Genomic DNA, 23,951 nt, shown 5'->3' with positions numbered 1-23,951 from the left:
TTCTTCTCTCAAATATATCACAGATAACTTTCCTGAGGTGTGGAAGAAAGGGGCCATAGAGTAACAGAGAATAATGTCCAGCCAGATCAAACAGTATTACTGTCACCCCCTCCCTCTAACACATTGTTGCCAGCCCCATTATACAACATTTTACCACAGCACTTCCACAGTCTGCAGGCAATGGAGAAAACATTATTTCTAGGTTTTAATTGCCACAGTATTTACTCTACTACATGCATATTTATACATCAAATAATATTTGTATATAACTGGATACACTTAGATTTATTCCATTAAATACTCATTGCCAAGAATATACATACAGTAACAAAATATTGATGCATCCACCTAAAGCAGGGTTAAATACATCCCTTATGTAAACGTGAGCCAAGACTTTGGCAGCTGTGCTGTAAGAAGTTCTCCAGAAACCAGCCCACCCAGGTTTTATGACTTGACAGAATTACCCAGTATTAAACATGGTTTAGGGAACAGAACATATAGATTTTCCCTTTTCAATGACACATCTTTAATTCTGTCACTATTCAGGATATTGACTGACTCTCTACAGACTCTCCAAGAATACATTACCCAGAACTAAGAATTTTTTTTTTCATACTGATTAGTTCAACTTAAATAAAGGTACCTACAAGAAGAGGATTTGAACAGTGAAATTAGTCTTCTATCTCTACAGTTATTCTTCCCATATCAGACTGTATGCATTAGATTAATGCTTGGGGAGAAGCAAGACAAAATAATCACTGAGGTAAGATCTCTATGCAAATGCAGGGAAAACATCACTGCTAGATCCTTTCTGCATTTGCAGAAGCCATAAAAATATACAGTAGAAATGCAAACTTTGAACAGCTTCAAAAAAAAGAAACATTTGGTGACCACATGTCAGAGACCATTCCCTGGATTTGATTGCTGCACTGTTGGTCCAAACCAAAAGATTTCAATAAGTTGTCTTGGTTCTCAAGTTTTATCCTCAAGCAGACTCTTTCTACCAAGTTACTTTGCAAATCTGCTTTTTCAATCTTCTGAGTAGGTTTGAGAGGGTAGGGGCAGGGGGTGCATGCATGTATACACAAATTTGTTTTTTTTCCTGGAAAAAAAAAAAAAAAAAAAAAAAAAAAAAAAAAAAAAAAAAAAAAAAAAAGGCCCCAAATAATTTTCCAAGATTACTCTAATGCAATAATGCATGCAACTGTCAATACACAACAGCATTCAAAATAATTAGGCAATTTCCCTACCCATTTAATGGTCATGACAGACATGAGCAGCAGAGATATTTTTAGTTGCCATCCCGATAAGCTGGGTTTTCCTCTGCCAACACTATCAAAAATACTAAAAACCTTATCTTGCTGTAGAAATCCTCAGGGTGAAACACCACTGCCCATCATCACTGGGCAGTGTTAGCACCAGGAAGGACTTCTGCTACAGTGTCCCTGAATGAGGAGCAATTCCAGAATTCCAGGGTCCTGATTCTGACTCTGAGACTGACACTMTCAACAAAGATCTCAGATTAAATTAGTAGCTCTCAGAACTACAGCTCCATAGGATTTATTACAGAAAGAAATTCAGCTCACAAGAAGAGCTGCAATAATTTGCAATATTAATAGTTACTTGGCCAAATACCCACTTTTCACTTCAGTGGATTTGTTGAAATTGCTCCACATGCTTTCCTCCAGCTTTGGTGCTTCACTCCAACAATTCATTCAGGCACACGCTCACTGGCCACCCTCCCGCAGACTGGATCTGTGCATTTGACTACTTCAGGGGAAAAAAAATTCAAGCATTATTTGCCTCAAGGCACTTTAACTAAAGATTTACAGACTTTGTGGGTCAGGTTTCAAGTTGCTTTAGCAAACAATTTCAAACCATAGACATTTACCAGAAGATTAGAATTCATTTAAAACACAGAAGAGGAATCAAAAGCTGAGACACTTTACAAGAAAACGGCACACACTTCTTTCCTCTTGAATGCTTCAAGGGGCACCACTCCTAAAACAGTGAAGCACGTGCTGGGGGAGAGTGACTGTGTCTCCCCCTCATTCACAAGGGTGAACTTCATGGTGGACTGCAGAAATTGAGAGGCAGACTGCCCTCCCACATCTTGAGGCAGGAAAACAGACTCGGCAGTCTGGGATATTTAATAGCTGGGGGAAKAATGCTTTGGTTTGGAGGAACAGCATTTGGCTCACTTAAGTTATAATATGGAACAGAACACAGTAAAACTATTTTAACCCAGCTATTTCTAGCTTTGGCAAGCACAGCGCTACCTTTCATAGAAGGAGAGAAAATCCTGAGCGGGAAGTGACCCACYAGGATTGAGTCCAGCTCCTGACCCTGCACAGGACAGCCTCAAGAGTCACACCATGTGCCTGAGAGTATTGTCCCAACACTTCCTGAACTCTGTCAGGCTGGTGCTGTGACCACCTCCCTGGGGAGCTTGTTCTAGTGTTGAACCACCTTTGGGTCAAGAACCTTTCCTTGATATCCAGCCTAAACCCTCCTGACACAAAGTCATGCTATTCTCTGGGGCCCCATCACTGGTCACTAGAGAGAAATCAGTGCCTGACCTCCATTTCCCCTCATGAGAAAGTTGTAGACCATGATGAGGTCTCTCCTTGGTCTTTTCTTCTTTGATAAACCATACCCAAGTTGCGGTACTCCAGTGTTTCATTCTCATCTGCCCAGCTGAGGTGCCAAGTGAAGGTTGGGCTTCACGTGAGTTTGACCAGCACCAGCTGCTCCAGGCAGAGCTCAGAAGGCATCAAAAGTCTCAGATGCAAGAAGCTAACAACCAGGACTGGGTTCTCTAGAAGCACTTGAGTTTTGCCTGAGAAGTGCTTGAGTTTTGCGCAGAAAATGACCATTCTTTCCCCCAAAGAAGCAGACATCCTCAACGGCCTGTGCCCCAGCAACTCCAGCTAGTCTAACTGAGACAAGAAACATCCCCTCCCAATTCCCAACACATGAAACACAAGAGGTTGGGGACTATACTTTTAGAGATCTTTGCACTGTGAAGACTACAGACCTGCCTTTGTCTGCATTATCATAAACTGTGCCTCAACATGAACCTGAAATAAAGAACAAAGTCTTTCTTTAAGTAATACCATATATCAGATGCAATTCTTTGGTTGTTATTATTCTTAATCAAATTCTTCGTTTTTTTTGGGTTTGGGTCATTTGCAGGTTTGGGTGGGTGGGTGACAATGGGGTCTACTTGGTTTAGGGGTTTTCCTGTAGCATAAGAATTAAGAACAATTGTTTGAGCTCCCATGAGCCAGTRGCACCCCTACAGCATGGAGAATTCGGGTGGGAACAGGCAGAGGAGAAACCTGACCAGAACACAGTTTTCTCTCACCCAGAACTTCAAAAACATAGGGGTGATTTTTTTTTAAATTGTTTTGCGGTATTTTTTACACCGCTTGMGATTTAACAAATACAGCTGCTCATTCCCGTTACTAAAAAGCTTCAAGGCTGGAGGTTTTTTAAGTCTCAGAGTCCAAAGAGTCCTCAACTGAAATACAGAAATATGTTAACACAGCTTTCATTAGCAAACAGAAAGAGTAACAGTTTACAAATACATTTTGGCTTGTTCTTTTAAATATATAGTAGCTAGTGCCTGTATCCTTTCATCTTCCTCTAATGTTAGGGAGAAGCTGGTACACAAAACCTTACCAAAACATCAGAAGTTCAAGTTCATAAATATTTGGAAATCTGCCTCATCTTCAAATCTAATTGTTTAATCATTACGACTTACCAAGTTCCATTCTCAATCATGTATACATCACTTTGTTTCACCAAGATTCATAAAACCTTGCGACATGTCTCATTACCCTAAAAATACCATTATTCTTCCATACAACAACGGAAATAGTTAGTCCTGGCCTTTTAATCCATCTGGATGTAAAGAGTAGAGAAACACAACGGTTCTTCTGAAATGCAAACCTCATTTCTTAGGGAAATAAATATTTACATTTTCCTTTAACATATGGAATCCCTAACATCCTGTTTATCAATACCTTAAGGTTTGCAAGTTGCTCACTTTACAATAAAGTGTTTCTCCAAGGGGTAAGTTTAAAAGTTACTTTAAAATGAGAACAGCTTTCACATATCAAAGGATAGCCACACAAACTACATTGGGAAGGGGGGAAGTTGAGCATATGATTTTCTCCTCTATGTACACTTCACACTCACACATCACTTTGCTAGTGCTCCCATGTGCTACTGGCAGGCAAAGACACAAAACCTTTTGTAGAAATGGTATGACCAACCAGCATCATACAAAATTTAATAATAATTAAAACAAATTCCCAAACCCTTAAAATAGGATTTTCAAATACAACATTACATCACCTTAATGAAGCTATTTAAAGTAAGCTTTGCCAATTTAAAGAAAGCAATGCAAGAAAGGTATACATGAGAGAGGAATGCTTTAATTACTTAACTCACAGCTAGCTCTCACAAAATTGACACATGGGGAAGCCAGGACTGCTTTAATTACTTACATTCACAGAGGACACAAAACTGACACTTGGAAAGGTCATTTGCGATACCCTTGCTTTTGGTGCTCTCAGTTCAACATTCTCAACAGATTTTAAGCACTAGRTGTCATTGTTTTACAGAGGAAACAAAGAAACCTGAACTCAGGTCTTGACAAGCTTATAAAGATGAGGGGTAAAAAGTAACAAACATCCTTTTTTAAAATATTTTSTCCTTCCAAAGTTACTGCGATAGTGGTTCTGACAAATTAAGTTTCATCCTAAGTGAACAAACACAAAGAAATAAGCTAAATATGTTAAAGTACATTTAAACCAGCACTTTAAAGCTCCTCTTTAAAAGCGCACAACGACTCTAAGGGAGGCTATTCAGTATTCCTAATATTTCCCAGCTTGCTCGGCATCAGCCTCGCTCACTCAACAGATGCTGCCCTGGTCACACTCAGGTACACCCAGGAGCAACCTCCCTCCCCACGCTTCAGCACGTACCGCAGCGGTGTGACTCGGGGGAACGATACAGAAACACGGATATTTACGTCAAGCGCTGTGTGCAGTCAGACAATCATGTTTAAAAATAGGAGAGAAGAAAATGAGTGTTAATTTCAGGCTGCTCTCTGTCCTGAACTCTTTCGAGACAGGAAGGAGTKCCTTTAATTCAGGCTGTCTCGGAGCAAGCGCTACAGAAGTAATTTACAAGATGGCAAGAAATTATAAGCCTTAATGACAGGAGGGCAACCAAGCCAGCCTTTAATTTGGAYTGCGAGGAGGGGGCGGTGGCGATACTGCACCGACAGATCGCTGCAAGTTGCCACGATACTTTCTAAAAATAGCAGTCCGCAGCTGCCGACAAAGAAGCAAAGTTTGGGGCCGCGTCCCTGGAGCCGCTGCCGGTCGGCGGGGCAGTCCCGCGGGAGCGCGCTCACCGTGCGGGGCCGCGACGGGACCCCGGCCTCGGGCACGGACCGGGGGATAACGGGGGGCCGGCACCCAGCAGGACCGAGAGACGCCTCACCTCCACCCATCGCCGGGCTTCGGCGAACGCCGCCTGGAAATCGCAGTCCGCGTCCTCTCTCCCGTCCATGGCCAGCAGCGAGCGAGCGGGGGGCGGCCGGTGCTCGGCGGGGCGGGGGCGCGGGAGCGGCCGCTGTCATTCAGCTGCCTCCTTTAAACGCTCCCCGCGCCGTCTCCTCCCCCTCCGCCTCCTCCCCGCGGAACTCCCCCTCCCGGGAGCTCGCTGGCGCTCCGCGGCCGCAGGAATCCGCAGAGCCGCGGGCCGTGTGGCAGYGCCGGGACCCCCGGGGCAGGCGGTCGCCCGGGAGGGGCCGCACCCCCGCGGCGGTGGCGGCTCCCTCCCGCCGGGACGCGGCGCCCCTCGCTCTCCCGGCCGGTGAGGCCGCCCCCGGCGTCTCCCGCCTCGGCGCATACCAGGAATAGCTGGGGACAATCGCACCTTTCAGGGCCGGCCCCGCCGCCCCGGCTCCCGCCACCTGCCGCCCCGCCCGGCCGGGACTGCCCAGCGCCGCCGCCTCCCTCCGGCGGGGCCGCGGGAGCCCCGGGAGCCCGGGCCGCCTCCCTCACCTCCGCACCGGTGGGGCTTCCCCGGCCAACCACCGGCAGCGCCGCGATCCCGGGAAAGCGGCTCCACGCTCCTCTGCAGCGTTGTCCCGTTTGGGGACGAAGTTAGGAGCCTTTTCCACAGCTTCGGGAGACRTGAGAGATCCACACTTTGTTTTGAGCGCTTTTCGCACAAAGTGACCGAAGCGGAGGTGGCCAGGCTGAGATGGTGCCACATGGATTCCATGCTTCCCTCCCCAGCCCCGTTGGCATCATCTCTGGTTCAGCTCACAGTGCCCACGCTAGCGCCCATTGCTCCGTTTCAGTCGTGTCCCTGTCCCCGGCACATTGCAACAGATTCTTTGCGGCTTCTCCACYCCACACGCTCTCCCAGGCTCAGAGCTAAAGGCCGGTCTCGGTATGCCTTGGCCTTGCGCCTGGGGGTGAGCTGTGCTGAGCTCTGTCCACTGCGATGACCACTAAAGTGCGGCAGGTTGGGATCATGCTGTGCTGCAGCAAAGGGTCGTCCACCTTCATCCCCCGAAGCACGGGAGGCAGGATGCACTTGGTGTGCTGACTGAACACTGTGAAATCCTTCTTTCCAGTACAGGGGTGAAGCAGTGCTAAGCAGGGAAGTCAAATATCGGGAAGAGCCATTTTCTCTAATACCAATCCGTAGCATTATCTTGTTGAGTTTTGGCTTTGGTTTGTTTGGGATTTTTAGAGTACTAGATTTCATTTTGACATTGTATCTAAGCTCTCTAAAACTACCTGAAAGGAGGCTGTGGTGAGGTAGAGCTCAGTCTCTTCTCCCAGGTAACAAACAACAGGACAAGGGGAAATGGTCTCAAGATGCACCATGGGAGGTTTGGACTGGATATAAGGAAAAATTTCTTCAATGCAAGCACAGTCAGGCATTGCCACAAGCTGCCCAGGGATATAGGGGAATTGCCATCCCTGGAAGTATTCAAAATGTGTGGATGTGCTACTTGGGGACACGGGTTAGTAGTGACTATGGCAATGCTAATTTAACAGTTGAGCTTAGAGGTCTTTTTCAACATTCATGATTCTATGATATTTTCCTACTTGAACTTTTTCTAGTATTTTTTTTGTTCTCCTTCTTCTCTGTAAGTAAAACTGAATTGCTGCACATATCTTTTGCTTTTATAGCCCATGGCAGAACATATGTCATTTTTGAAGGACTACAAGAAAAGAAAACTTAAAATTTGTACTACACACAAATTCGCTTCTCCTGAGATGTTTACTTGGGAACACATCTTATTTCGGCTCTATAAAAAACTTGCTTAGAATAGGGAAGAAGAATTKTAGACAAACCAAGATGCTATTAGCCATCAGTTTCTGCAGTATATGGAATTCAGGGTTGCTGGTGTTACACACAGGAAGAAAAACACAGTGACTCTGGCTGAAATGAGATCCACAGGCGATGTTTGACATTTATTAAAGCTATAAATGCATAGACATGCTATCGAGCCAGCAAGGAACAGTATGATATTCAAAGCTGTAATTTTGAAGGTTTTTTCCTACTCTTCTTTTCCTGCTCCAAGCCAGATYAGCCACAAGACCAAATACACACGAAGGATCTGCATTTTTCTTGGGGGAAAGCTTCTCAGGGAAGCCTGAACTTCAGAAAACAACCCTCTCATCTCACTATTTAACAGCCATGATTACAAAGGTTAAAAATGTCTAAATAAAGCATGTATCAGCTGCTGCWGCTGGCTGACATCAGTTTGCATTACCTGAGGTTACCAAACATTTTTCTGGAGAACTACAGCAGCCTTTTTCCAATTTTTAAGGTCTTCCACCTAATCTAAAAATACAATGCTTGTCCCTAAGTAGGAAAAGGTAACTAGGAATTCTAGAAAACAGGCTTCAAAAAAGGTCATGTTTAAAAAAAATTCACATTTCTCATTTATTTCTGGTTGCTTTATTTCACGTGACAAATCAAATCACTTTTCTTACAAAKGAAGTGTTTAATGTTTTAGATCAAGTAATTCAAGTAATTTGAGTAATCATGTAATTTGATTAAGTATTTAAGTAGACTGCACGGATTGCAACTTTCAAGTCGAAGTTATTCATGAAGTAAAAAGAAGTTTCAACATGTAAATCTCATTCTCAAAGTGAATTTTAAATCAACTGTCACAGCTAAATTATCTATGTAAGTCTGAGCAACCAAAATAGTTTATTATTCCTTTGTACTAACAATGTAAGTCACCAGTTCTTGATCAGAGGAAGATAACATATACCAGATATGACTGCTAATTGTTGCTGTCAAAAGTAGCAAATGTAATACTGTTCTACTTGACAAAAATAAACCCTTTCAAAGTGTGTGCTCTTAAATAAAGCAAAAGTTTACGTCATATTCTTTTCAAGGAGAGTTCCTAAAATATTTGACACAATAATATTTTCTACCAAGGCAGGCTTCTTCCTTCAAGGAAAAAATGACATTTATTTTGTAAATGTGGGTTGTTAAGTGTCCTTATTTTCCAAAACATACATTTCAATGTCAGAAAACAACTTTTTTCTTCCCCTAACTGAATCATGCATCCATTATTGGAAGGGCACTGTAGTGGTTATTAAWTTCTTATGGTTTAACAAAATGCCTGTAAATAACGTGAGAAAACTTGCAMCAATATACTTAAAAGAGCTTGAACAATCCTGAGTGCTTAATAGCACACCAGCTCCACTCAGCTAAAATTATTAATTTTAAGTGCAGAGGATGCATCATCTCTTCAGTCCCATACACACTATTTCCTTAAGAAGATACGTACAGCCAGCCCTGACTGCAGAAGCTGAAGAGGGATTTCCTGGCACCACATGCCCGTGGCCAAGCCATGCTCCTCCACACAAAGTTCAYGAGGCTTTTGGCAGGGCTGCACAAGTTAGAAAATAGTGTTATTTTCCCACAGAGCTTGAACTAATAAGCAGATTGTATAGCTCAGGTGGTGATGCAGCCATCACAGAGCCAAAAGCACCATGGAATCTTCAGGGCTTATCAGCTTCTAATCGGGATCTTGCTTGATTTTACAAGTCAGCCAACTGTTCATACCTCACTTCTCTCCATGTTATACAGGTTGTGTCAAGCTATTCCAGCAGCCTTTTGATCCCTTTATTTCCTGTGCCCCTCAAGATGGTCACCAAAGCCTGTGCCAAAGTGTGGTGTCACGAACTCTGGAAGGCTCTTTAAATTGTACATGTCAGGTGAGGTGGTATTTCTGCAGTGCAGCCTTTCACAATTTACAGCAAGGGACCACRCAGTAAGCAGATACAGTTCAGCATAAAAACTGGTGCATTGCTCTTCCTTTGGCATCTCAAAGCAGTGTTCACTAAAGTGTACCATCTAACATATTAATAAACAAAAAATTAACACCGAAGATGAAGCAGTGGGAAACCTTACCCTGCAGAACACAGTTGAAGACTATGTAGAAGATRCTAARCGAAACTACAATATTGCCAAAATAYKAAGAACTCTTATTYATAAGCTTTTACTTAAGAATCAAGATGCATTTTTCAACATGACCACAGAAAATCCGACTCAAAATTTACTATTCTAACCTGATTAKCCTTTGTCCTGCATTTGTCTGGTCAGTTCTTGTACTCAACAAGGAGCTCCAGTTCTGAAGGGATTTTGCAGTCAGAGGCCATCMGTTTATTACTTCAACACACTGAAATCTTCTGAACATTGAAGAGCATATATGGTGAGACCATTTCTCTAAAATAGACACATGATGTAGCCCATTTAACAGCTTTGAGCTGCACTTGTTTCCTCACCCTCCTCCCTATCCTAAAAGGGCAATATGTATATTAACTATAGCTTACTTGAAATTCAATCCTCCCAAGTCACCATTAGCTTAAAATACACAATATCCCATTTCAATGGTGACAAGCTTTATTTCATTTTTCTGGTACTATCAAGAAGACAACAGAGCTGGCTTGGATATTAAAGCCYCTTATTTTTATTTAGAAGCAAGTTTCAGGGTGTTACTAATGAGCATGGCAACATAAAGAAAGCCTTAATGATACTGCATTTTACTGCGGTGAAAAAGTAAAAGCTTCAAAAATAGAAGGTCATAAGTGTAATTTCTTCTCCCTCGGTTTTCCAACCAGCTGACTTATAGAAAACAGACTGTTGTTGTTACTGGACTCTCCAGGTGACATGTTTTAGACAGAGACTCCAASTTTTTCTTTAGAGCACAAGAGATGTTCGTAAGTGATAAGACAGGATCCCAGACCTCTTTCTTTTCTATAAAGAAGGAAAGTCTGCCAAACTGCTTCTGGTATAACCCCATTTATTTTCCCTGCAATGACAATTGATAGAGAATGAAAGCACCCTCTGGGACACAGAGGGTYCAGTTTCCTCTGGCAGTGTATTTGATTGGAAGCAAACCTAAATTATTCTACTTCAAAGGAATGAATAAGGAATATTTTTCTGAAAATATTCATATTAACCCAAACAAACCTTCACAAGAATCCTAAAGTGTTAAGACTGCTTAGCCAAAAAACCCCAACCCAAASCAAAACAACCACAATGTTACTAATGGAAATTGGTCAACACTACCTTAAGAGCAGTGGGTGGAGTGGGAGGGATGGCACAGGGTAAGGGTATCACATACCACTCAGTAATGCCACCTTAACTTAAAACTTAAAACAAACAAACTTAATATAGATATTCTTACAGGGGAGAAAAGTATATGACCATCATGCCTACCTTGAAATCTACAGTCTGTTTCTGTTGTTAAACAAAACTTCTTTACAACAATGATMATTTTTCTATCATTTATTTCAGTTAGGTGAGGTACTTCACATAGTTGTATTCACCTGTGTGTGCCTTCGACAGTCTTACCATTTGAACTAGTTAGTGTGCCTTTTCTGGAAACAAAAATCCACATTGTTTTTCCACATATACAAATAACAAATATTGGTTTAACTAAAGTTTCTTGACAATTTATTAACATTATTAGACTTGAGAAACAAAGTGAAGTTTTATTCAAAATGTAAACATKAAGGTAATTTTTAGATGTTAGTGCTCACCAACAGTAAGAATAGTCCTTTTTCTGCCTTTTCCTTCCATATATTTATTTATAAATAATGCACTGAAAAAAYGTCTTTGTCATTTGAGTCACCTGAAGAAGTTCTTATAATACTCTTGCACCATTATAAATAAAAGATGGAGATAGCCTCATATTCTAAGTTTTCACCCATTATCATACCGCATATTCCACTCAGAATGCTACCTGTGCATGATACAAATGATAATCCTGCTCTGAAGTGGCTCATCATTATTACAAGAAAATATCACAGACAGTAATTCTCAAAACTTTTAAGGGGGTGGAAGGGAAAAAACCCATCACATAGAAATCTTGCACAAAATGCATGCCTGTATAGAAATACCCAAAGTTGYTGTAGGAACAAGCAGCAAAATATAGCAAGGACAAATGAAAAGTTTATTTCACGTATGCTACAATTAGTCAACGTGTTAGGGAAGTATCAAAATTTGTACTATTAACATATGGCAACAGTTTTATTCTTACAATACATTGCAATAGAGTAGCCTCACTGGAAAAGGCTTTTAAGCTGCAGACAGTGCAATTGCATTAAATCTTAATTCTTCTGGGTCACGTTCCATGAATTTCTTGCAGACTTCTATTGCATCCTAGGGAAAAATAGTACAAAAAATACAAAATTAAAAACAATGTAAATCATACTAATTACAAAAAACCCAAACAAATATGATGACATACTTTTTCCAAACTATGCTCAAACTTGACTTTTCCATAAAGGCTTCCTAAACAGTGCGACCAATCTACATAAACTGTACTTCCGATGTGAGTTACCACTGTTCAAAATTACTTACAGTGCTCATATGGGCAGCCTAAAAGAGCAAAAGTTTTATGCAGGACCTTAGCAATGATGATTTTTGTGACTGAATATTACTTTGGGCAGCAGATGTGTTGCTTGTCTGACTTTCTAAATGCATCTCTGAAGTTTTCCCTAACTAGTACTGCTGCATTCGGATTTTTTTCCTTTGTTTCAAAATGAATCTAAGATGGGTGGGGTAACTGAAAGATTTTAAGTAATTCCTTCATCTAGCTTTAGGGTGCAATCTGGAGAACACATGTTATCAGTAATGAAGGAAAAAGCCACATATGAAATAAGGAAAGCTTTATCTGCTTTCTTCCCCTGTCCACGCAAGCACAAATTGTTTGCAAACTTAACAGACATTAGTCTATGCTTCTGAACCATAAAATCATTTTGGGTTTTGTTTGTTTTAGTTTCTTTGATTTCTTCCTTTTGTAATGCTAATCCAGTCTGGATATCATAAAAGTCAAATGTATGCATCCCAACTTCAACTTCAAATCATTCTGTGGGGATGGCAGTTTATCCTCCCAACTCAGTGTATCCCTTCCCAATTAATTTCTCAGCTCATGACACAAAGAAACATTCAAAAGAAGCTGAGAAAGTGGAGAAGAATGATTATTAGCAAGGGTCACAAAGGAAATCAATTTCTGGTCTGGTACGATACCATCAACTATAACTAAACCAAAGGTAAGAGAATAAAAAATTTTAAGTTTTCAATCTAATAACTTCTTGTTAGATGTGCTATTTAAACACAGCAGTGGAATATGAAAATGTAAACACAGAAGACAAGTCAGTCTGATCTTATGTTATAGTCAACCCTTCTGGGATTTCTTATGTTACGATACTCTATGTCATCCAGTGCCATAAAAGAAGTGTTCCAAAATATCTCTTTACAAAACTGAGTAAACCTTATCTTCTCTCACCATCCCACTTTCCACATCCCATSTATTCCTCATGCAACCATAAATACAGCTAGACTTGTATAGGTATTTTCATATATCTGTTTAATAAATTTTGTGGAAATACAACAAGGATTTTGTATAACACCATTCAAGAAGGTTCTCTATCCCTACCTCTAAAAAAGAATCGTCACTGGTTTCCCCATGGTTTATTGGAAATGGCTTGCGCCCATCTGTTGAAAGACAAAGTGGGATTGAACAACACATTTATAAAAAAAAAAAGCTTCATTTTTGCAGTTAAAACTATTTGAACAGATTTTTGTACTTCACCTCAAAAATGTTATCTCATTTTTCGTAAAAGTCACACATGCAGCTAGCTAGTTGTTCCCTGGTCTCTCCTCCACTAATGGCTGTTTCTATCAGTATCACTTTATGCAATCTTTTACTTTTATAAAAGACCTAATCAAAACAATGAAGTATTTTTTAATATTTGAGAACTGATTTCAGGGCTGTAAGTTGCTGCTGTTTTAGTGCTGGTGTAGTACCTCAGTTTTTCAAGTAGAGGAGAAAAATTACGCTTAATGGATTAACGCATACAGAACGGTTTATGTCTGTGGTGTTTGACAGCCATGATCAGGGACTCCACATCAGAACAGAGTAACAAACCCATCAGTCTGAAGAGTCTGGCATCACTGAAAATGYTTCTGTCATTTAAAATAAATTATCAAACAAATCCAATAGCTCTAAGTATTATGTACTTTCACAGCATTTAAAAAGGGATGCTRTAAGTATTTTTTTCTTACCTTCTTACCCTAATAATATTATCATTCTCAGCATTTAAAAATAATTTCATTCATATAAATATGCTTCAGGTTACTTGCAAAGAGTTAACAGTATGAAAACCTATGTCAGGGTATCCTAACTATTTGCTAGGCCAAAATCACTTTTGGACCTATCTTCCCTGTAAAAGACTTCTTCCTCCCCAAAGTTGCCATCAAAATTGACAATACCTCCAAAATACATAACTAAAAATAGATTCGATGCTAGAAAACTTTTGGATTTACATGAACAAGACATTGTTCATTACTGTAGCTACGGTGGCTGAAGATACAAGCAAAACCCTCAGAAAATGCCAGGGAAACAGAACTGAATGCCCTTCACTGTTGCAAGCTAAGTTTACCTCAATTTTTGGGCTTTTTTTAATGTCCATATTGGCAGAATAACATTTTAATTTCTTATGCCTATAAATAACATATTTTCTATGGCAAAAACATCATAAACATTTAATATCCATGTGCTTCCTTAGCATTTTCTGCATGCCAAAGCCCACATGCTGCCCACACTGTCTGAAGCCAGTGAATCAACTGAAAAACCTTCTTCCATTTTCCTTTTTTTTTTTTTTTTTTTTTTTTTTTTTTTTTTGTACAGAGAGGTTATTTTAAGAACAAAAGAAATGGTACTGTTGGCATTCCACTCTATAGCAGAGCAAAATGCCCCTTCTTTTTCTAATTTGTTTTTTATTTTAAGAAAAAATTCAAATGGGTTTTCTCTTGCATCATACCTRCAGGTAAACACAATCATCATAGTGTGTGGTCTGCTTTTTAAGCAGCATAAATTAATGGACAATGAAAATGTATCGTGGACATAACAGCACACAACCAAAAGAAGAGCAAGCCATCCATTATGCCTTGAAATTTAGAGTCATAAAATATTTCTTCTGCTGTCTACAATACTTACCTTTTTCATCTAGTCCACTGACAGACACACAGCATCATAAAATATAAAAGATCAACTTAACATAAGAACTTTTTATATACTGCTTATGCCCCATGTTTTGATTAGTTATCACCTCTTAAGGGCATGGCTTAATTACATGCTGATTTTCAAAAGATGAAAATATTTTAACCATATATACTATAAAAACTACGTTAGGATAGACCAGTGACTTGCAGTTTTTAAAAGCTGATCTACTTGCTGGTTTTCTGAGGAGCCTGCAGCAAAACCTAGTTGCCCAGCAACRTAAAGATTGGAGTCATTAGAGAATATCTGAGCAAAACTAAGTGCTGCACAAGCTGAAGGGGGAAAAATAGCTGTATTTCAGAAAATAAAGACTACTGTTGTACAGTTAACTGTCTATTGACATGAAAAGAAGAGGAAAAAATCACCAGACTACTACAAAGAAGTTGTAGAACAGTAATACCTCTTAGTACCCTGACTACATATTTTGAGTTTAAACTGTATCATAATAATATAGCTACTATTTCTGAAGTGGCAACAGTTAATTTAACACTTCCACAAGCAATTCAGGAACCTAAATATAAGAAATTTCCTGTGAAATTTTGAGTGTTTCATCCATTTTTCTTGCTTCCTGCCAACAGAAGTTTTGAGACAGTCTAGTATTATGTACCATTTTATCTTAACAGGAGGGAGTTGAGGGAAGCAGAAAAAAGCAAATGGGAAGAAGGCTGCATTYGTTTGACAGAAATCCCCAGCTCCCTAAGATGCAGCTGAAAAGAACCTAAACCCTACATAACATCAAAAAATCTTTCTGAAACTTCGGCAGGTAACAGCATCATTCTTTCATTTGTTTCAAACAAATGGAGAGAGCAGATAAAAGGTATTCTTACCCAATTCATAGAGATGACCACCTACATTAACTAATGCAATAAAGTGGAGATCTACTTTTTCATCTATACTTGGTGCCTGCAAGAAGACAAAACAAGACAAAAAGAAATTGTGTTTACTAAAACTCTTATCGTTAYATGACTAATGAGAACATATCATCATAATATGTAAAACACTTGGACAAAAGAAATTACAATTGGGAAGCCTATTCTGGATCTCTACAGAAAGGCAGAAGTCAAGTGAAGAACTTTTTTGAATATAAAGAAGCTCTCTGCAATGCATGTATCAGTAAGAACCCATGCAGTAAAGTATCTGGAAATGTTTCTGATTATAGTTGTACAGAAAAGCTTTCTTTTTCATTACTGAATTAAAAATAAAATCAGCTCAAATACATAAACATCAAAAATAGATATTCATATAAATAACAAATCCTTTATTAACCTATCTCCTATAACAAAGTGATGCAGGGCTAAACTCCGAACCTGTAATATTTTACAACTGAAAATGTTCACTTGGTCAAAATAATGTTTCCTCATAAGCCAACCAGAGTTAACCAGTTCCCTCTTCACAGGCAATCAAAATGAACACATCATAGGTGGGGAGGAAAGAAAATAACCAGACTGAATTTTCCAAGTGGCATCATAMTCATCATACCCAGTAAGGACTAAAGTACAGTGACAGCACCAAGTGACATGACATAAAAAATGGTTACAGTTAATAAAGATCAACCGAGCCCAGTACTGCACTGGCAACTACAGAAAGCAAAAGATTTTGCAGAAGTTCATGGGCACGCACAGCATGGTGCTTCACCAGCACATGCTCCCAGCACTCACTAAGGAGTGGTTTTTGAAYTTGTGAGCCAAAAGGTCTATCATCACTTCTGAGCCAAAAGCTCTATCATCACTGTTGTGTTCAGTAGCAACTGATGGTGTTAATTCCTTACCAGTCTGTCCAGTCTGTATCTGAACTTTGATCTACAACTGTTTTGAGCAAATGGGAAAAAGGACTTCAGTTTTTCTTCATTGYCAAGAATCTGACTTGTGTGAAAATGTATTCATGCTGTATTCATTCAATGTATTCAAAGCATTTATTCTTTTAATTACTGCTAGCCTGCATGAATTTCCTAAAATATTCCGAAAGTGTGAAAACTTGCCAGAAACAGATTAGAGTATAAAATGTGTTGTACAACCTCAAAGCCGGATCTTTTCAAGACTGGGTTCAAAATTTCCTTTTTGATGATGGCCATGAGAAAAGACTTTAAAAGATTATTTAAATTGAAGAAATTCAGCAAACAACCAGAACAACAGAGCGAAKGACAAGAAGTCACCACAAGCCCTTCAAAACATCAGGAAGGCCAAAGAATGCAGCACTGTGGAGGAACTGCCAATAGCTTACAGAAATTCTATGTAGCAAGCTCAAAAAARRRRAAAAAAAAWAARAARAAGACAAAAAGCCACACAACTTCCCCTCACTCTCATTTCAGATTTATCTCCATGACCAGTTAAAGTGTCAAAGGCACAAATTCCTGTTCATCACTGTTTCAGACAGCCTAGAATGGAGAAAAGGCATTCTGGCCATTGAAGATGAAGCATCTATCAAAGGGACCAGAGGACCTTTCCACCAGAAATTCAAGCAGTCTAAGTGAAGTGGCCTTTGATAATTTTGTTTCACAGTAGGCCAAACAGAGCCAGGACTTAGCAAAACCAAACATCCTCAAGAACTTGACTACCCTAGCTGCAAACTTCAAAGGACCACAGGTTTCCATAAAACCACACAAGACAGTAGATAACATCCCATGGCAGCTTGTTGTTATTCCTATTGATCATTCAACTTTTTAGAGACATCTAAGCTACAGTGCTACAAACGTGTACAGGCAGGTAAGGCTGAGCATCTTGTCAAATACCACATTGTCACCGAATTCTCTTCATAGACACCTGACTTCACAGCTGTTCACTTACCAATTGAACATACTAAGAAATCTGGGTTTAAGGAATTTCAGGGTTAGGAGAAAGACCACTGCCAGTTAGTCCCACTTTAGAAARGGAGCAGCTTAACAATGTAAAGCTTACATCTGAACATACTCTACCTGGACGCAAGAAAGAAGACATGAAGTAGAACAGTACAACACTATTTCAGAGGACTTTCAGATGTTCAGRATTTGATTTTGACCACATTTAAAATGAGATGCAGTTGCCCTTTTGACCATTTTGAGGTCAAATTCTAATAAACACCCTTCCTCTAGAGAGACATAATTGGCATGCTTGGAATGCCGAGTCTATATATAGAAAGAAGATGGATAAGGAAGCCATCAAAAAAAGCATGACTGACTTTTCATAAAGTTTACTTAGAGACAGACTCCTATAGAATCCTGCTGAGTTTTTGTACATGACTAATCTAAAYAACATGCTTTCATTGTGCTATTGCCATAACCCGTGAGAAATGTTGTGTTTTTACATTTTTAATTCCCCAGCCTCATAGAGAATGCAAGTGCCAGGCTGTTATTAAGTTTTCTACCATRTGCTCTAATGTAGGCAGTCTCTTTCCATTGAGATTTCTTTTCATCTAATCTAGATCTGTCACATTTATTGAAAAATTAGGATACCAATAATTTTTGACAGAAAAATATTTGCATAATCATAAGCACAGAGAAACAATTGGGTCTGAATAGTCACTATAACCTAAAACTTTGTATTATAAAAATCTATTGCTTATAACTTAGGCAAACAAGTAAGTGGATTAAACCTTTCYCAATGTAATGAATATGATTCAAAATCCCTCCATCTCCATAGGGGAAAAACCCCAACACATCCACATGAGTGCAAGCACACTCACAGACACCACATGAAAAGCCTAGTCAGGCCAATTTCCACTTCACTGGGAAGCTCTAGAAATTCTAACACCAGAACTAGAAGATTTTAAATTTTAAAGGAATGGAAAAAAAGAGAGAATGTCAGCTCCAGGGAGATGTCTTTTGTGGCCTCCTTGAAAAGGTACACCTTTGGCCAAGTTTACAAGTTTCTAATAAAGTGTCTATGTCAGTGCTTAAAAGAATAAGGAGCACAGGTTTAAAGAAGTCTGCCTGCACGTTCATCATGAGGTAGTATTGCTTAGAACAGTTACAGAGCATTTTCTCTTGCTTACTCTTCTTGTCAAAGACCACAGTAACACATACATCAATCAAGTGTTGAGATGCCTTGCTCCTCTARATTTTTTCACTTAAAAGCCCAGTCAAAAGGACCACGTATATGCATAAACCACAAGGAAAGAGAAAGACACAGGAGTCTTAAATAAAGTGATTGTCTAATGAGGATTTGGAACTAACTCATTTTTCAAGTCTTCTGAAGAGCTGTCATGCTAAATGAAGAAAATTGATACTTCTCTCCATCCAGGAAAGACAGAAAGAGGACAAATATCAGCAACTTGGGTAGCTTACAGAAGCTTATGTTATGGTTGCAATCTTAAGATAAGAAGTAAATTTTGTTAGTTTGGGTCAGTGGAAGTAATTTTTCCAATTYATATCTTCAAAAGAAAAAATGTGCTGAAAAATAAAAACCAGCAGACTTGAAACTGATTTACAGAAGAAAAATACAAAAAGTTCAGCACTCAAAGTAATGGTTCTGAGAACATCATCTCAAATGTAACTTTTTTCCAAGGAACTGAGGTAACACTCAATGATAATAATACTGAATATCTTCATGAATACCCAATCTTACACACAAAAGAGACAGCCAAGGTTGTCATGCCCTCTAATTTTGGATACCACATTAAAAACACTTAAATATCAGACTCCAATTTTTTCTGAGGATTTAATTGCCTTCTGTGCTAACCTGGACATTCAAATTGAATAATAAACTATGCTTAATAATAATARAAGTGCTGACCCTTGTGAGAAATCAATTTTAATTGATTTGTCTTGGGTCAATACCCATTAGTTCATTCTATTGAAACAGAACCTCTACATTTCTTCCTCTATTCATTCACTAGCAGATTTCAAATCAGTAATTAAAATGGCACTTCCCAAAGATTTTACAATATAAATTATAACCCTTCCTAGTCCTTCTTGCACTGAGAAATCCCTTCTCTTTTATCTTCCACCACTGCATGCTGCCCTCTCCTCAGGAACTAAACCAGTCTTCTYTCTAGTTGTTGCACTAACCTTCAGAAACTCCATGGTACACCCCATATCAATGTTTACCCAGTCATATTAGCATAATTTCTAATAAAGTGTATTTCATCACCTGCACAGTTTATCTCGCAATGCACTTAGACCATTATCTCCACCCATCACCCCCTGAAAGTTGGTATTCAATTTTCATGCATTTGAAATTCTTTGATCTTCACATGTTGCTAAGTCAAAACAAAACTGTTGATCAAATTCAATGTGCAACTGTTTTCTTTCCCCTAAAACAGCATTTCTGGGACAAAYTTACAACTGGGCAAAAAAAACCCAGTCTTGCTCGCATGGATCCACTGAATAAGCCTCATCACATCCTGCTTAAAACTTATTTATGAAAGATCACATTATAAAAGCAGATTCAATGTTACATGAGAGTTTTCAGGTAACTTCTTCCAAATGTATCTTGCAATTTTATTATTCCCTTTTGAAAGGAAGAAGCAAAGCAAGAAGCCTCACAAACCAGCTTAGTAAAATGCTTTGCAACACAGGTACTGACTGAGAAAGCAAAAAAACACCACTTGGTGCTAAGTCAAGAAACGGGCATCAGAAGTCTGTCAGGTTATGGAGGAAGAAYACTGAAGACTGATAGGGAAGACATAATTTTGCAGAACCTTCAAGAATAAAAAATTTCAGTTACATCCAGTTGAAAGATAATAACAAAAGTAACTTCTGTTTTAAGAGAAGAAAAAACTGTAAATGTTTAACTATACAGATTCACTCAAAAGGAGTTACAAGAAGAAAAAAAACATTAAAAATTTACACAACAAAACACTAGGTATGGTTTAGATTCAATAAATTCTGAAGTAAAGGGAAAAAGTGATGCAATTGCTGTTGAGTGGATCAGACATCCATAACTTCCATCTTGCAGCATGGGATGTGCTTGGAAAACATACTATGTAAGACTGTGAAAGGCATTTGGGTCTTGGCTTAAGAACCACAACTAAAACAAAGAACACTGGAATGATGATCACAAGCTTTTTGCAAGCTTATTTCTGGCTCATTCTCACAAAACAGTGACATCTTTACACATACTCAATATGCTGCAGTGAGTTGACAGYACTCAAAATGCTTTGGAGTTTCACAATTGAACACACACACCTTAATTAAACTCAAGGTATCCCTTGCCCAGAATAATGCCCAACAATAGCTAGAATACATAAGGGTCGGGTGAGGTACAATTTCAAGCTGCAGGACAATAGCATCTGATTGTGAATGGGAGAACGTCAAGAAAGAAGGTGGAAGTCAGAGATACTCTGACCCTTGATAGAGACTATCTGGAAGCAGTGTTTATATAAATCTTTTAAATGCATAAGTAAGAGGAATTATTCAGCAGTATGCTGCTCTAAATAGGTATTTTCTGTTTTATTTCTTTAAAGAACAGGTGCTTTGATCTAGAAAGGCAATGGGGGAAAGCAAAGAGCATGTTTTCAAATTYGAGAAATTTGTAGAAAAGATTAATAGAAATTAGGAGATTAGTTTCAAGCATAATAGGCAGCAAAACCTAAGGCAAGCAGAGACACTACAAGAACAGAGGAGCTGGAAGAGAAAATGAGAAGGACTGAGAAAAAGTCAGCATTATTAAAGAAGCATGCTGCTAGCTTAAAAATTTGCCGCATCTAATGCAATTTATCAGATTCGTATACAGAACATTTCAGGACAGTATTTTCAGTTTTTTTGCCYACTGTTATATGTTGTGAATTCATCTAGAGACCTACTCTAAGAAGATGTATTGAGTCTGGCTGAGGCAGAGTTCATTTCCCCAMRGCAGCCCTCACARTGCTGTGCTTTGCATTGGCAGCTGGAAAGGTGCTGATAACACCCCAGTGCTTTGGCYGCTGCTGAGCAGCGCTGGCACTGCATCAGTGCCCTCTCTCCATCCCCTCCCCAGCTGTAAGATGGGGGTGGGCAAGATCTCAAGAGTGGACACAGCCAGGACAGCCAATTCAAATTGACCAAAGGGATATTCTGTACCATGTGAGATCTACTCAGCAATAAATGCTAAAAGAATGGAGGAGAGAAAGGGAAAAAGGGGGTAGTTCTGTGACATTTGTCTTTCTGGCCAACCACTACACATACTGAAGACTTGCTTCCCAAGAAGCATCTGGACATCCCCTGCTGACGGGAAGTACAGAAAAAATCTTTTGCTTTCCCCTGCTTTCATGTGAAGCTTCTGCTTTACTGAACATCTTGACACATGAATTTTTTCTCTTATTTTCTCCCTGCCCTGGCCTGCAAAGGAGGTGAGTGACAGAGCAGCTTGGTGGGCACTTGGTGTCCAGCCAAGGTCAACCACCACTTAAAGTTTTCAACTGGGAAAAGTGCTTTTATTTAAGGAGCTCAGATAAAATCTCTCAGCATCAAAACTTTTGCTCTAAATTTTTTTCTGTGAATGGAGTAGAAGTATACTTAGAACTACAAGAAAGTTCAACTCTATTGTAAACACAATATACAAGATGTTGCCCCTGCTTAAATTCAGAAGCATAGATTTCTTAATAAAAACAATACTAAAATGCTCATACATTTCTCATACCCTGGCTGCATGCAACAGTGAGCAGTTCAGCCTATTTGTACACCTCGCAGAATGATCAGAGCTATGCTAATACTACTTGGTAGTATTTAATGTCCTGTCAACTTGTCATTCAAATTTTACCAAGCCAACTGAGATAGCTTTAATGCCAAAAATGCTGTCTGGTTTCTTGCATATTAAACTAATTTACAAATAGGTCACGTGTTCTTAATTTTCCTRTAAGGCATGTTATACAAAGCTGTAAAGATGAGAACAACATTTAGTTACCAATACATATCAGACTACATAGCCTTCACTGATATATCTTTGTGGCCTTGCAATTTTAATATGAAGATGAAGGCAGAACATTAGAGGAGTTAAGGCATAATATTTTAAAACTTTTTAAGTGGCAAGCTTCTGTTTTGCCGAATACAGTTGTGTTGAAAACTTAATTATCTAAACATTTTTAAAGAACATGCTCACTGCTAGTGGATGAGGACTTGTTTTCAGACATTTTCTGAAGTTAATAAAACTCTCAACTTGGTTTTCTGCTCTTATGACAACAGGTTATGCTCTAATGTCTATCCTTGGGAAAGTCATCATTTATTTACTGTTCAAGTAAACTCATCTCAATGAATGCTTTTGTTCTAGTCAGGCACACTCAAGCTCAAGTCTCCTTCAATAAGTCTTTAACAACAAGCATATATAAGTCAAATTCAGACAAGATCCCAGTTTCAAATTACAGATATATGACACAGAATTTTCCAAGGTTTGCTAAACAATAAAATCCCCAGGTAAAATGTCAGATATTTGTCAATGTCAGTGGAACAAATGAGGGGTAAGAAGCATAAGTTGGGAAGAAATTAAGTCAGAACTTAACTCCATGTTTCCTCAAATCCCAAAATATTTAACTAGCTCCAAATGATAAGATCAAGAATGTTCCATTCATAGTTCTGAATATTACACGAGAGCTAGATACTTAATAAAAGAAATTACTATTCACATGAAGAGAAAGGAGTCTGGGAAAAGGTCTCATCTTGAGATATTTATCAGGATAAAAATATAAAGAAGTGGAAGCATTTGACACTATTTTTAATAGCAGTAAAACATTAAGGATTTCCACATGTGGAAAGACACATCTGAACAAAAAGGAAAATTATTTGGACCACAGTCAGAGTAGTTATTTAACCTCTGTAAAAAAMCCCACATATCTCAAAGAAGAATTTCCAAGAACATAGGTGAAATATGATCAGTAAAAAAAAAGATAAAAGCAAAATCAATGTTCCAATTCTGCATTTAAGACCATTCACTTCTACATATCAAGATTTATTTTTTTATTCATGTATGCATTGAAAGTGTGATCACTCCTTAAAGGCAGGATGAAATATCAGTTCAGTGTTTCTGCTGGTGCCTATCAGACTGTTGCTATTTTATACATGTAACTGTTTTCCCAGATTTTCAAGATACGTTAGTGGTCTTTGAGTGAAAAAAGAAAAAAGTTTAAGTATTTGATGATAAGCTTTTCTTATTGGAACATCTTCACTTTCAACTAGAATGTTTGCCTACAAACTACATAAAGAAACAAGATGTCAAGTGAGAAAGTAGCCAGCTCCTTGGGATTACAGGAAACAATTCATCTTTACTGAAATACTCTTAACCAAGAGTTAATTAAGGAAAAGGAGACTAGATTTAGGATATGAGAACTTACATCAGGTCTCAAACATTGAAGAAATAATACTGCAGGCAAAAAATGAGAAGCCCCTTGGTTTAGCAGATCCAAATGAAAGATCATGAAGATGAGGTGAAAA

General features: G+C 38.9%; 2 protein-coding genes across 6 annotated transcripts in view; both read right to left on the bottom strand.

Annotated features, from left to right (window-relative positions):
- LMO7 (LIM domain 7) overlaps positions 1-5,694 on the bottom strand; it is a 129,928-nt gene extending 124,234 nt beyond the window's left edge. For 4 of the 5 annotated variants that reach the window (XM_057366482.1, XM_057366481.1, XM_057366484.1 and 1 more), the window contains exon 1: positions 5,518-5,687. In XM_057366482.1, the coding sequence (XP_057222465.1) occupies positions 5,518-5,586 (69 nt within the window). In that variant the 5' untranslated portion in view covers positions 5,587-5,687. Of the gene's footprint in view, positions 1-5,517 lie in introns of all 5 variants that reach the window. The other variant, XM_057366486.1, reaches the window with a different exon arrangement.
- Positions 5,695-11,502: 5,808 nt separating this feature from the next.
- UCHL3 (ubiquitin C-terminal hydrolase L3) overlaps positions 11,503-23,951 on the bottom strand; it is a 43,154-nt gene continuing 30,705 nt past the window's right edge. Inside the window, exons 7-9 of the mRNA XM_057366487.1 lie at positions 15,463-15,538; positions 13,010-13,068; positions 11,503-11,730 (exon numbers count right to left, since the gene is read on the bottom strand). Of these exons, the coding sequence (XP_057222470.1) occupies positions 11,647-11,730; positions 13,010-13,068; positions 15,463-15,538 (219 nt within the window). The 3' untranslated portion in view covers positions 11,503-11,646. The remainder of the gene's footprint in view (positions 11,731-13,009; positions 13,069-15,462; positions 15,539-23,951) is intronic.

Source organism: Malurus melanocephalus, unplaced genomic scaffold, assembly GCF_030028575.1.
Source record: "Malurus melanocephalus ecotype Western Australia unplaced genomic scaffold, MMel_1.1 scaffold_66, whole genome shotgun sequence".
Taxonomy (NCBI): Eukaryota; Metazoa; Chordata; class Aves; order Passeriformes; family Maluridae; genus Malurus; species Malurus melanocephalus.
The sequence above is the reverse complement of the archived record's forward strand: the minus strand, read 5'-3'. Positions and strand labels throughout refer to the sequence as shown.